Genomic DNA, 14,316 nt, shown 5'->3' on the forward strand with positions numbered 1-14,316 from the left:
ATAAATGGAACACTCTTCAAACTTGAGAACAGAACGATGGCAGACAAGAGGTGCAAGCCTACCCAGTGTCCATTACAGTAAGTCCCTATCCCCTCTAGTTACATAATGCAGTTAACTCCCAAACTCCCATGATCCTTATAAACTGTATAAATATACTTTCAAATAGTGTTGGGCACTTTCTGGCCAGCTTTTGTTGAGTATATGATATATAAAAGTCAGAAAAAAATAAATAGATAGATAAATAAAGAGCAATATGATAATTCAATTTCTCTCAGCCCCTTTCATTGGGAACACACACTTCTACTAGATAGTCCAAAAGTCCCTCTCTCTTCAGTTCCACAGGACACCTATATAAATTACCCAAGTCTTTCCTCAATATTTTGATTCATTATTTACACTGATTTATGTACCCTGGCAAGCTCAGACCCAAGTGCCAGAGGTAAACTCTCCTAAACTTCACTTTATTATTATTATTTTTTTTTTTAAAGAGCCAGATCCATCCAACAAAATAGAAGATAGAACTAGAAACTAAACAACTATTCCTGTTAAGCTGAGAGGGGAACCGTAGGTGAGACCCGCATCTGCTGGAGTCAGAGGAATACTGAGGGGACACAGAGGGTGCTCTTACTGATAAGGGTCCGCCTTCTCGGCTTTTGCTCTGACTCCATCTCCTGGAAGGGGGAAACAGCCCATGGTCTGGACTGATCCTGGTACGTACAGGGAACCACTTTTACGGTGCAGATACTTCAACTGGATTTATAAGAAAACCCAACCTATTGTACGTCAGGAATATTCAACAGATCTCACCACAATAATCTGACAAAGCTGAAAATCAGTTCTCTCACAGCAAAACCCAAGTGTTGAAAAAAGCTTGGGAGCCCCTTCCCACCATCCAAATTCTGAAATTCCCTTCTTACATTCTGCATTACAGCATACAATCATCCCAGAGATCTCTGCTCCAACAATACCTAAACCCTTCTCAGTAAAACAAGAGGTGCCAAAACTATTATTGTACTGTTTGTTTACCTGAATTATTTTTTTTTATATAATTTCAAGAGAAGCTATCAGGACATCATGCTTTATTATCTGAAGTCTCCACATTGTTAATTGACAACAGTTACATCTTCATTTAAAAAATTATGGGAATTTTGCTACATCTAATCTGTCCATTTTATGTCAATGCTTTTTAACAAAGCATAAAAGTCATCTCTAAAACACAAATCAGCCTGTGACTGTCAGAACAGGCAAATAAATGATATGTTGGCAACTAAAGATCTGTAGCCATTGCGATATACTCATGATGCAAAGACTATAAAAGAATGCAAGAACCTGTGTGCTGTCCTGTGCATAAACTGCTTCACGTCTTCATCATACTCTCCTACAATGACATGGGTCACATCCTCATTGAGCTGATTAAAACGAACGCCACCTCCACAGTTAATAAGCCGCCTGAGTTTATCCAGCTTCCTGCCACTGAACCCACACAGATAAATCTGCAAAGAAGAGAAAGACAATTAAGAAAAGAGGACTTTTTGTATAAAAAGGGGCACTTGAATATGAGAGGTTGGCAGCTTTTCTAGAAGCTGACAGTATTGAACTTGGGGAAGTGCAGAAAGACACTCCTCGAATATGTTGCAAATTGCTTGTGCATGGCAGGTAAGCAGTCCTGCAGGGCCTGGCTGCTGTCACTTCCAGCTGTGCTGGCCCGGACTTCCTCCATCCTGTGTCAGATTCCCATTTTCAGCACCCAAAAGAAAGTCGGCTCTATGCCACTCTGATCTTCTTGCAACTAGACTCTCTTTCCTCTGCTCTGGACACTCAGCTTGCTTACTTGTCCTAAGGACAGTGAACTTTTTAAACCAAATATCAAAAAATGGTTGCTCTGACAGAAAGCAGGAGCAAACAAAACACCTCATCAAAGATTTTCCCCAGAGCTTTGCATTATTTAAACTTCTAAACGAAAAAAGAAAACATATTAGCCCAGTCCATTAACTCCCAGAAGTGAATATTTTGCCACAAGTGAATGCACTTAGCTTTACAAATAAAAGTCGGTATCCTGCACATGCCGACTGGCAAAAGATAAGCTCTAAAACTGGTCTACTCACACGACAGCCATCTAGTAAATCCTCTGGTGCTTGGAAAGCGCTTATATCCAGGATCTCTAGGTTGTCCAGGGCAGGCTCCACCTTGCTGCTCATTACAGAGGTGAATGCAGATTCATTAATGCAGCTCGTGCTAATGTTGGATATGTGACTCACATCTGATAACGCGTGACCTTCAGATACAAAAATGAGGCACATCAGCTACATTAGCTCAACCGGCAATTTACTTTGGTCCCATTCTGGTTTGTTTGTTTGTTTTTTAAACCACTATTCTATTTTTTTTTTTTTTTTGCGAGTGGGGAGGAAGATGGTAGTGGTGGTGAGGAGAGTGATCAATGCCCATATCTATTATCAAGAGCTTCTCAACTCCCTACAAATGTAAAACTTAAATAAAAAGCCCTGGATGCATTTAGAAAGGTATAAAACTTGCAGTCTGTATTGCCGATGCTTTTAAACTTCTTTCTGTAGCTTGCAATGAAATAGAAACCTGAAAAGAAGAGTCCAATCACACTACAATTTATGCAAGTCAAAAAAAACAAAATCACTATGCACACACATTTGGATGCATTCTTGTGTCTCGCAAAGGGAAAACAGTAATATTCCAATTTGCAAAAGAAAAAACTATAAACACTTGGACATCATTTGCTTTCATTTACTTATTTTAGGAGGTCTTCTGAAGGTACAAAACCTCACCTGGAGATGAACTATAACCACTGCCCTCAGAAAATTAGAATACTGGACAAAGAACAGCAGAAGCAGCATGCTCTACAAGGATTGCCTACGCCAAGGCTCAGGGTCTGTCTCGTTTCATCCTGCCACACCAGTTCAATCAAGACAAAAGGAGCCAACCCACCTCAGTTAAGAGGGGGAGGATACAACTGGCGAGGTGCGCCACCTCTGGAGCAAGGGAGGGAGAGGGCAGAGGCTGGGGGTGGAGTGGGGCTGACAAGCTTGATTTAAAGAAGGGTTGGCCCAGTCACCAGCCTCTTCTTTCGTTGTTTCTTCAAGGTAAAGGCTTGTGTCTTCTGCCCTTACACCCCGTGGCCTACCTTTGGCCTTCTTGGCAGAGGCCTGTGGCCTCTGTGTCTGCAGCTGACAGACACGAGTGGGCCGGCAGTCGGGGGAGCGTTGCTGGCTCCTGGTTGGGGGGAGAGGCAGGCGTGCAGGAGAGCTGGGGCCTTCACTGCATGTGATCCAGTGGGTGCCGTTGTGATGCCGAAGGTTTCTTCATGCATGACAGCCCATCCACTGGAACAGGCCTCTGGTTCTGGGGTCAGGGTGAATGCGACTGTTTGCAGGTTTTTCATGTTGTCACTGTCTCCCCCACCCCCCTTGGACACGTGCTTCTGCTGATCGCGGCGATTACCCTGGTCCATGCCTGCTGACTTCCCATCATCCCTGGTTGTGTGGGGATGTCAAGGGGCTCATGCAGAGGTATGTGGTCCCTGCGGGAGAGGGAGACCATTCCAGCGGACCTGCTGAGGCAACCCACAGTTGTCGCCTTGCAGTGCGCACACAGGGTCTGGCTGGTCCATGGTGTGGGCAGCCTTGCTCCCGTGGTTCTCCTACAAGGTTGGGCCTCTTGCGCTGCCTCCCTCCCCCCCCATCGGTGACAGCAGTGGGGTGGCTCTGAGCTTTATGGGCAGCTGCTGCAGGGAATGGGAGGTGAGCTCACAGCTTGTAGCACTGAAGGGGAAAGAAAAAATAATGAAATTAAATTGTAAAAACCGCAAGCTTGATTTAAAGTGCAGCTTCATTAGGGCAGTGAAGGCCTAGTGAGCGGCCAGATTCCGCCTTCCTGCTGTGTGGAAACCTTTTGTTGCTCGGGTGGGATGTCCTGGGGATCCCGCAACTTGAATGGAGACCTCCTACCCCGATGAGGGGCAACGCCAATTTTCCAGCCATGAAGGGGCCTCAATACAGCCAGCATGCGGAAAGCGGCGCACCTTCCCTCGCTGGTTTCAGCACCTCTTTTTTCACTCAAGCGCGTCGTGTTGGGATTCCCCGGGTTATGGAGCTATGTTATTTGCAGAAAGGGGGATTGGTGCAGGCTAAATGAGACAGGAAGAAAGGGAGCCCAGTAGACGCAGTCGCATGGTCTCCAGGTTGTGTCCCTTTCCATGGTGCCTCTGTGCCACTTCCCTCACGCTGCCGTGATCTTTAAGATTATTTAAAGAAAAATAAAAACAAAACACACAGCCTACTGGCTGGTTCTTTCCATGACTGCAGGTGCTGATTCAGTGTGCAAAGTTCTGTCGAAGCAGGGAGGCAGGCCTTGTGTTAAGAGGGGCCTCAAGTTTCTGCAGCTGCGGTTCTGGACTATCAGGCAGCATGCAGCGGGGGGGGGGGGGGGGTGCCTTTGTGGTGCTTGGGCTGCCAGGAACACAAGGGCAAGGACTCAACTATTAGTTGGGAGGACTTTGAGCGGCTCATTTTTGGCCTGCGATGGTGTGCAACGGGAAGGCCCAGAGGTACAAGGCTGCGTGCCCTGGACAGATCCATGCTTGGCCCTATCATTAGAGCAGATGGCTGCCACGGTGACTGCTTTTGGGCTGCGGGGAAACTCAGATATCGAGAGGCCTGCGGGGTGCTTTATGGGACCTTCCAGCTGGGGTGTGTGATGCCATTATATTTATAAAAAAAAAAATATAGATCACTGGAATTGTCTTCTGTTAAGGGTAGTAGATGCTGCACCAAGCAGGTTACCCCTATGCCTCCTCTTAAGCCGCTCCATGCAGGTTACACCCATGCCTCCTATTATGCCGCTATTGCAGGTTATCCTCATGCCTGCTGTTAATGGTAGTAACTGCTATTCCATGCAAGTTACCCCCATGCCTTCCGTAAAGGATAGAAGAAGTTGCTGCTCTATATGGGTTACCCCATGCCTTCTGCTAAGAGTAGTAACTGCCGCTCTGTGCAGGTTATCCCCATTGCTTCTAGAGGGGGTAGCAACTGCCATTCCATGCAGGTTGCTCCAATTGCTTCTATTAAGGATAGTAACTGCTGCTGCGTGCAGATTGCCCCACTGTAGTAACTGCCGCTCTTTGCAGGTTACCCCCCTGTTAAGAGTAGTAGCTGTTGCTCTGTGCTGATTATCCTAGACCTTCTGTTAAGGACAGTAACTGCTGCTGCATGCATGTTACCCCCATAGCTTCTGTTAAGGGTAGTAGCATAGTGTCAGCATAAGCATTCGATTAAAGCCAAACATCTACTCATTTTCCTCATCTTTTAACATCCATCAGACTTTTTTCCCTCTTATCCTAGTTCATTCCCCAGTTATAATGTAATTGCATTCTTATATGCTTGTTATTGTTTTAATGTAAACCGAAATGATATGTAACTTTGCTACATGAATTGCGGTATATAAAAATGTTAAATAAATAAATAAATAAAATAAATAAGCCAGTAAGATCCCAGGCTATCCAGTTCCACACATTCTGATTCTTCAGTCTTATTTTCAGACTTCTAGCTTCGGCATGCATGCAATTTTAAGATTTCATTTATTTCTCTTCCTATTTTATATTGCATCCATGGCCTGCTTATAATCAGATGATATCGGCAGTTTGGAGCCATTCTGTCTGCATATCTTTTATTTAGGTCCTTGAGTTAATCAATCTGCTGGCTCTGCAATTAAATATTCTGAATTCCCCCTTTTTGCATTTGAGACCATTTGGGCATGCCTCCTGGCAGCAGAGGACACTGAAAATAATTTTCTTGATTTCACAGGGCAGCCAGCAGAGTTGAGATCTGCCACTCATCGACAACAAAATGTCTCATGTTAGAACACTTAATTTCTAGAACAATTATTTGTTAGTTGTCTTGGTTCGACCAGTTAATGACAGATCACTATCGGACATCTGGGTCGGGTAGTACTAAGGGCCCCACCGCCAGCACTCGCATGACAGCATTTTCTGTGTCATTCTTTCTCTTTTCTTAGTAGGTCATGCTATGGCACCTAGGAATTCACACTTTTCCTACATGCCATCTTCATTCTCCTCCTGCACAATCTTTTGACATCTGGCAACAGTCACATGCAGCAACTTGCCTCTGGTTCTAGGAATGATTTGGGCAAATATTTGTGCGCTCTTGTCCTTGTGAGTTACTAAAGCATCCTTTTGTCCTTCTGTGCTTTACTTATGTAAGCTGTGCCAGTAACGTAGTGGGGAAGTCAGCAGCTCCCTGGCTTTGACAGATGTGTCACAGACAGGTGGTGATTTGCTCAAATATGATACATAGCAGGGAGAGCGGAACCATAGAGATAGATGCCCTAGTTCAACCTTGGTCAAGAAGGAAGTTGCGTTATGTATTTTCCTCCTGGCTGCTAACAGTAAAATTTCTAAGGTGAATACAGTTAGAGCTGTCATGTGGTCCTAATGGGACTAGATTGGCAGAGGACTGGATGACACAGTAGATCAATAGTCCCTTTCATCTTCCAGGGGTCTGAGGACTCTTGGTGCAGGATCTATGGAAGATTATTTTCCATTGTTGTTACATTTACTGGCTAACAGGAAGGCCCCACGAACCACCTCACTCACGACCAATGTGGCAGTCAGCACACAGTCTTCTGCTCTGAATGCTGCCCAGTGAGGGCCCTGACGCTGTCTCTTAGGCAGTGTATATGCATGTGCACACAATACATAGGCCCAACGGTAGGAAACATTAAGTAATGCCCTCTGATGACGTGAGGCTGAAGGGTCTACTTAAGCTAGGGCCTCAAGGTACTACCGCAACTCAGCAACGGGTCTCCTGCCTCAGCAGTACACATTGCCTTTGAGTTGTTGCTACTATGTTCCTAATTCTTTGTCCAGCCTTGTCTCTTCCAACTTTGCCTTGTATTGCCCATCTCGTCCAATGTCTTCTGTATGTCATCACCACCCTTGGCCTGACTTCCATATCTAACCTCTTGCCTGGACATGATCATGATTACCTGCTGCCTGGACCTGCCCACGACTGCCTGCTGCCTGCACCTGACTCTGTCCCTGGTCTGTTTTTGACTCTATTAATCTGCCACCTACCCTGACCCGGGCGTGCCATATCTTGCTCTAGCCACTGCCTAGGGACCCACCTAAGACCTGCCGGCCACCAGAACCCAAGGACTCAACATGCAGATGAAGCAGCTGGTATAGATGAAGCTCCAATCTATCCCATTACAGGTTAGGTTTGCTGGCTGCTGGAGTAGGCCTCATAAGTTTGCCTACAAGGCTGTGTCAACTACGTCGCAACACAAAGGGCTCACACCCTTCACAGACCGCTAAGGTCATAAACTTGGCAGACTTGCCTCAGACCTCTGCCATTGCTGGGATAGCACATCAGGTTCGACAGCAGGGGGGATCATCTGCATATCATGGCCAGGTACCTCCAAGGAATGGCTACCCAGAATGATCCACTTGTGCTCCAGCACCTGTGATATGGCCTACTACTTCCATTCTTCACTCGCCTCCGCCACTGAGGTACAAGGGAGATCCAGTGAAATGTAGAGGTTTCCTAAATCAATTTCGAATACAGTTGTATTTACAGGCACCTTTGTTCCCCACTGTTTTGAGTCAAGGAGACATTCTATCCTTGCTAGGCGTCTCTGCCTTGGCATGGGCCTCACCTCTCTGGGAAAGAGATGACCCACTCCTGGGAGATTTGAACCACTTCTTGCAAGAATTCCAGCTGATCTTCGACAAACCTGGGTGCATGGCTTCCAAGGCATCCAAACTCCTGCAGAACAAACAAGATTCTTGTTTGTGGTGGAGAACGCAGTGCATTTCCACACCCTAGCCTCTGAACTTCAGTGGGGCAGTGACAGTGATTGCAATCTTCAGACAAGGGCTCTCCGAGCGCATAAAGGATGAGCTGGCTGCCAGAGATCTTCCAGAAACATTGGAGGGCCTAATCAGTCTAGCCATTTGGCTAGACCTACGGTTCCAAAAACGAGCCTGGAAAGGGACTCGACCAGCTGTCCCATCCGTCTTGCCCTGAATTTCCAGTGGCCAGTGACTTCCCATTCAACTCCTGAGACAGGACTGGCACCAGTAGAGGCCATGCACATTGAACGTTTTAAACGTCTATGGAGGAGAAGCAAAGGCGCCGCAATCTAAACCTTAGCTTGTATTCTGCCGCATCTGGCCAGTTTGCAGTTTCCCTGCCTGAATAAGCAGGTAAACTCAAGAACATAGGCCTGGTGGAAGAGGCCACCCTAGGTCATCCCTGCATTTCTCCACAACTCCTCATACCAGCACGACTCTCTCTTGGGGAAATTCTAGTGGACGCTCTTGTCTTCTTGGATACCGGCACTGGTGGCAGCTTCATCCATGAGGCTTTGGTCCATCACTACTGATACTAATTGACTCTTTGGATCCTCTGCTCTCAATCGCATCCGTATACTGAGAACCTTTACCTAGACATGTTACGAGAGCCACTGTATCTCTCACCATGCATGCAGGAATTCTGCATGGTGAGCAAATCAGTCTTTATATATTACCTAAAGTAGTCATTTCAGTCATCGTGGGCCTACCATGGTTCATACTACACCAGCCTCACATCGAGAAGGCCACGTTACAGATCACCAAATGGAGCTCTAGCTGTCATGAGCAATGCCTTACCAAAGTTTCACCTGTGATTCCCTTGGCTCGGACAGTTAGTTCAGAGCTTTTGGATCTACCGCAACATTACACAGAGTTTGCAGATGTGTTCAGCAAACAACAAGCGGAAGTCCTGCTGCCCTATCGCTCTTATGACTGTGCCCCTGAAACAGAAGTTATGAGCAACTATATTAAATAGAATTTGGACAGATGCTTCATTTGCCTCTCCTCGTCACCTGACAGGGCAGGATTCTTTTTTGTAGGGAAGGATGGGTCAATTTTGTCCCTGTACTGACTATCGTGGACTTAACTCCATTACTGAGATGAACCTCTATCCTCTTCCCTTGGATTTCCGAGCTCTTTGATTGCCTTCGGGACACACAGATATTTACTAAGCTGGACCTTCAGGTGGAATACAACCTGATCAAGATCAGAGAAGGCAATGAATGGAAGACCGCCTTCATCACCTGTGATGGACACTATGATTACCTATAGGCCGATACAGTAAAGTCCGCGGGAGAGCGGGCGAACGCCCACTCGCCAGTGCGTGCGATTCTGTATTTAAATTAGGCCCAGCGGTAAAAACAGGCAAAAGGAGGCGCTAGGGACACTAGCGCGTCCCTAGCGCCTCCTTTTTGACAGGAGCGGCAGCTGTCAGCAGGTTTGACAGCCGACGCTCAATTTTGCCGGCGTCGGTTCTCGAGCCCGCTGACAGATACAGGCTCGGAAACCAGACGCTGGCAAAATTGAGCGTCCGGTTTTCGGCCTGACAGCCGCGGGCCGAATTCAAATTTTTTTTATTTTTTTTAACTTTTTTTTACTCTTCGGGACCTCAGACTTAATATCGGCATGATATTAAGTCGGAGGGTGCACAGAAAAGCAGTTTTTACTGCTTTTCTGTGCACTTTCCCGGTGCTGGAAGAAATTAGCGCCGACCCTTGGTCGGCGCTAATTTCTGAAAGTAAAATGTGCGGCTTGGCTGCACATTTTACTTTCTGTATCCCGCGTGCGTACCTAATAGGGCCATTAACATGCATTTGTATGTTGAGGGCACTATTAGGTGCCGCGGGTTGGACTCGCGTTTTCCTCCCCTTACTGAATAAGGGGTAAGGGAAAACGCGCATCCAAGAGGAGGCACAAGAATCACCTTTGGGTTGCGTAACACCACCACAATAGGAAAATTGGTTCTTACCTGCTAATTTTCGTTCCTGTAGTACTACGGATCAGTCCAGCAGATGGCCTTCCCTCCAGCAGATGGAGACAGAAAAAGACTTCGCAGACTCTGTCCTATACTCCTGACGTGCCACCTAGTGTCTGCCAGTATTACACTGTACCCAAGCAGAAATTATATAAACCAGAACCTCCCCCCGAAGAGCAGAGTAGAAGAAAAACCAGAAACTCAATAAGAGAACAAAACATGTCCAAGACATTTCCCTGAAAAGGGGGGCAGCCAGTAAAAAAAACATGCAGAAATATTGATCAACTACCGGCCGAGCGGACTCTCCATTTTTCCCCCGGGCGGGCGTCTGGAGTGATCTGTGGTACCACAGGAACGAAAATTAGCAGGTAAGAACCAATTTTCCTTTCCCTGTATGTACCCGGATCAGTCCAGGACAGCTGGGATGAACCAAAGCTTTCTTAACCAGGGTGGGACTGAGAGAGTCCCGCTCGGAGTACACTGGCTCCAAAAGCACCGGACTCTGGAGCCTGGACATCCAATCAATAATGTCTGACAAAAGTATGTGGCGCCTTCCAGTTAGCCGCCCTACAAATTTCCTGTGGCGACACCTGCTGAGATTCAACCCAAGAAGTCGCCTGTGACCGAGTAGAGTGAGCCTTAAGACCAGACGGAATCGGGCGACCCTGAACCAGTTAAGCAGACACTATTGCTTCCTTTAACCAGCGTGCAATTGTGGCCCTGGAAGCCTTTTGCCCCTTTCTGGGTCCACCCCACGGCACGAAAAGATGGTCCGAGAGTCGGAAACTGTTCGTCACCTCCAAGTAACGCAACAACACTCTCGTCACATCCAACTTCCGCAAATCTTTAGACTCTGGAGATGAAGAATCTAAACCTGCGAAGGAATGAAGTTCCACGGATTGGGTCAAATGAAAAGAGGATACCACCTTTGGGAGAAAGGAAGGAACTGTTCTCAAGGACACTCCTGCCTCAGAAATCCTCAAGAAAGGTTCCCTGCAGGATAAGGCCTGTAGCTCAGACATCCGCCTTGTGTAAGAAATAGCCACCAGAAAAACAACCTTCAAAGTCAGATCTTTCAAGATCGCTCGTTTCAATGGCTCAAAAGGGGCATTACAAATTGCCCACAGCACCAAATTCAGTTTCCACGAGGAACAAGGGCTCCGGACCGGAGGACATAAATGCTTAGTTCCTCTTAAGAAACGGGCGACATCCGGATGTGAGGCTACTGCAACCCCCTGCACCTTTCCTCGAAAACAGCCAAGGGCCGCCATCTGCACCCACAGGGAATTGAATGCCAACCCCTTGGCTAAACCTGCCTGTAAAAAATCCAGGACCTCCGGAATTGACGCCCTGGACGGCTGAACTTGGAGGTCTATGCACCAGGACTCAAACACTCCCCAAACTCTAACGTACGCCATAGAGGTAGAGGTTTTACGGGAACGTAAGAGCGTGGTCACCACCGTATTCGAGTAACCCTTACTCCTCAACCCACGCCTTTCCTAAGCCATGCCGCTAAAGTGATCTGCCTCTGTGAAATAAACGGGGCCCTGATGCAATAGAGTTGGAGACGGACAAAACCTCAGTGGACCGTCTACCGCCAGATTCAAGAGGTCCGCGAACCACGGGCGCCTCGGCCACTCCGGAGCCACAAGAATCACCCTGCCTGCGTGCCCCTCGATGCGGCGAAGAACCTTTCCAACCAACGGCCACGGTGGGAACACATACAACAGGATGTCCTTTGGCCAGGGGAGGACCAGCGCATCTACTCCTTCTGCCCCCAGTTCCTGCAGCCTGCTGAAAAACCGGGGAGCCTTGGCATTGCCGTACATCGCCATCAGGTCCATGGCTGGCCTGGACCACCGGTCGCACAGAAGATGAAAGGCGGAGAGTTCCCACTCCCCCGGATCCAACTGGTGACGGCTGAGAAAATCCGCCTGGAGCGCTAACCAAACTGTTTTGGTTTCCAGGCGATTGATCGACCAGGAGCCCTCCGTTGGCCTTGGACCACCATATCTCGACACACTGTTCCCCACCCAGAGAGACTGGCATCTGTGGTCACCACGACCCAACAGAAAACTGGTTCAGGAACCGATGAGAGAGGGAGCAATTTTAGATCTAATTCTCAGTGGAGCACAGGACTTGGTGAGAGAGGTAACGGTGGTGGGGCCGCTTGGCAATAGTGATCATAATATGATCAAATTTGATTTAATGACTGGAAGAGGAACAGTGTGCAAATCCAAGGCTCTCGTGCTAAACTTTCAAAAGGGAAACTTTGATAAAATGAGAAAAATTGCTAGAAAAAAACTGAAAGGAGCAGCTACAAAAGTAAAAAATGTCCAAGAGGCGTGGTCATTATTAAAAAATACCATTCTAGAAGCACAGTCTAGCTGTATTCCACACATTAAGAAAGGTGGAAAGAAGGCAAAACGATTACCGGCATGGTTAAAAGGGGAGGTGAAAGAAGCTATTTTAGCCAAAAGATCTTCATTCAAAAATTGGAAGAAGGATCCAACAGAAGAAAATAGGATAAAGCAGAAACATTGGCAAGTTAAATGTAAGACATTGATAAGACAGGCTAAGAGAGAATATGAAAAGAAGTTGGATGTAGAGGCAAAAACTCACAGTAAAAACTTTTTAAAATATATCCGAAGCAGAAAGCCTGTGAGGGAATCAGTTGGACCGTTAGATGATCGAGGGGTTAAAGGGGCACTTAGAGAAGATAAGGCCATCGCGGAAAGATTAAATGATTTCTTTGCTTCGGTGTTTACTGAAGAGGATGTTGGGGAGGCACCCGTAATGGAGAAGGTTTTTCATGGGTAATGATTCAGATGGACTGAATCAAATCACGGTGAACCTAGAAGATGTTGTAGGCCTGATTGACAAACTGAAGAGTAGTAAATCACCCGGACCGGATGGTATACACCCCAGAGTTCTGAAGGAACTAAAAAATGAAATTTCAGACCAATTAGTAATAATTTGTAACTTATCATTAAAATCATCCATTGTACCTTAAGACTGGAGGATAGCAAATGTAACCCCAATATTTAAAAGGGCTCCACGGGCGATCCGGGAAACTACAGACCGGTTAGCCTGACTTCAGTGCCAGGAAAAATAGTGGAAAGTGTTCTAAACATCAAAATCACAGAACATATAGAAAGACATGGTTTAATGGAACAAAGTCAGCATGGCTTTACCCAGGGCAAGTCTTGCCTCACAAATCTGCTTCACTTTTTTGAAGGAGTTAATAAACATGTGGATAAAGGTGAACCGGTAGATATAGTATACTTGGATTTTCAGAAGGCGTTTGACAAAGTTCCTCATGAGAGGCTTCTAGGAAAAGTAAAAAGTCATGGGATAGGTGGCAATGTCCTTTCGTGGATTGCAAACTGGCTAAAAGACAGGAAACAGAGAGTAGGATTAAATGGACAATTTTCTCAGTGGAAGGGAGTGGACAGTGGAGTGCCTCAGGGATCTGTATTGGGACCCGTACTTTTCAATATATTTATAAATGATCTGGAAAGAAATACGACGAGTGAGATAATCAAATTTGCAGATATGACAAAATTGTTCAGAGTAGTTAAATCACAAGCAGATTTTGATAAATTGCAGAAAGACCTTGTGAGACTGGAAAATTGGGCATCCAAATGGCAGATGAAATTTAATGTGGATAAGTGCAAGGTGATGCATATAGGGAAAAATAACCCATGCTATAATTACACAATGTTGGGTTCCATATTAGGTGCTACAACCAAAGAAAGAGATCTAGGTGTCATAGTGGATAACACATTGAAATCGTCAGTTCAGTGTGCTGCGGCAGTCAAAAAAGCAAACAGAATGTTGGGAATTATTAGAAAGGGAATGGTGAATAAAACGGAAAATGTCATAATGCCTCTGTATCGCTCCATGGTGAGACCGCACCTTGAATACTGTGTACAATTCTGGTCTCCGCATCTAAAAAAAGATATAATTGCGATGGAGAAGGGCTACCAAAATGATAAGGGGAATGAAACAACTCCCCTATGAGGAAAGACTAAAGAGGTTAGGACTTTTCAGCTTGGAGAAGAGACGACTGAGGGGGGATATGATAGAGGTGTTTAAAATCATGAGAGGTCTAGAACGGGTAGATGTGAATCGGTTATTTACTCTTTCAGATAATAGAAAGACTAGGGGGCACTCCATGAAGTTAGCATGTGGCACATTTAAAACTAATCGGAGAAAGTTCTTTTTTACTCAACGCACAATTAAACTCTGGAATTTGTTGCCAGAGGATGTGGTTAGTGCAGTTAGTATAGCTGTGTTTAAAAAAGGATTGGATAAGTTCTTGGAGGAGAAGTCCATTACCTGCTATTAAGTTCACCTAGAGAATAGCCACTGCCATTAGCAATGGTAACATGGAATAGACTTAGTTTTTGGGTATTTGCCAGGTTCTTGTGGCCTGGATTGGCCA

The 14,316-nt window shown here is 46.2% G+C and overlaps 1 protein-coding gene across 3 annotated transcripts in view; it reads right to left on the bottom strand.

The window, feature by feature from the left end:
- The window catches only part of TOPBP1 (DNA topoisomerase II binding protein 1), a 248,317-nt gene that overhangs the window by 189,001 nt on the left and 45,000 nt on the right, over positions 1–14,316 (bottom strand). For all 3 annotated transcript variants that reach the window (XM_029589328.1, XM_029589327.1, XM_029589329.1), the window contains exons 8-9: positions 2,106–2,275; positions 1,330–1,493 (exon numbers count right to left, since the gene is read on the bottom strand). In XM_029589328.1, the coding sequence (XP_029445188.1) occupies positions 1,330–1,493; positions 2,106–2,275 (334 nt within the window). The remainder of the gene's footprint in view (positions 1–1,329; positions 1,494–2,105; positions 2,276–14,316) is intronic.

Source organism: Rhinatrema bivittatum, chromosome 2, assembly GCF_901001135.1.
Source record: "Rhinatrema bivittatum chromosome 2, aRhiBiv1.1, whole genome shotgun sequence".
Classification (NCBI taxonomy): Eukaryota; Metazoa; Chordata; class Amphibia; order Gymnophiona; family Rhinatrematidae; genus Rhinatrema; species Rhinatrema bivittatum.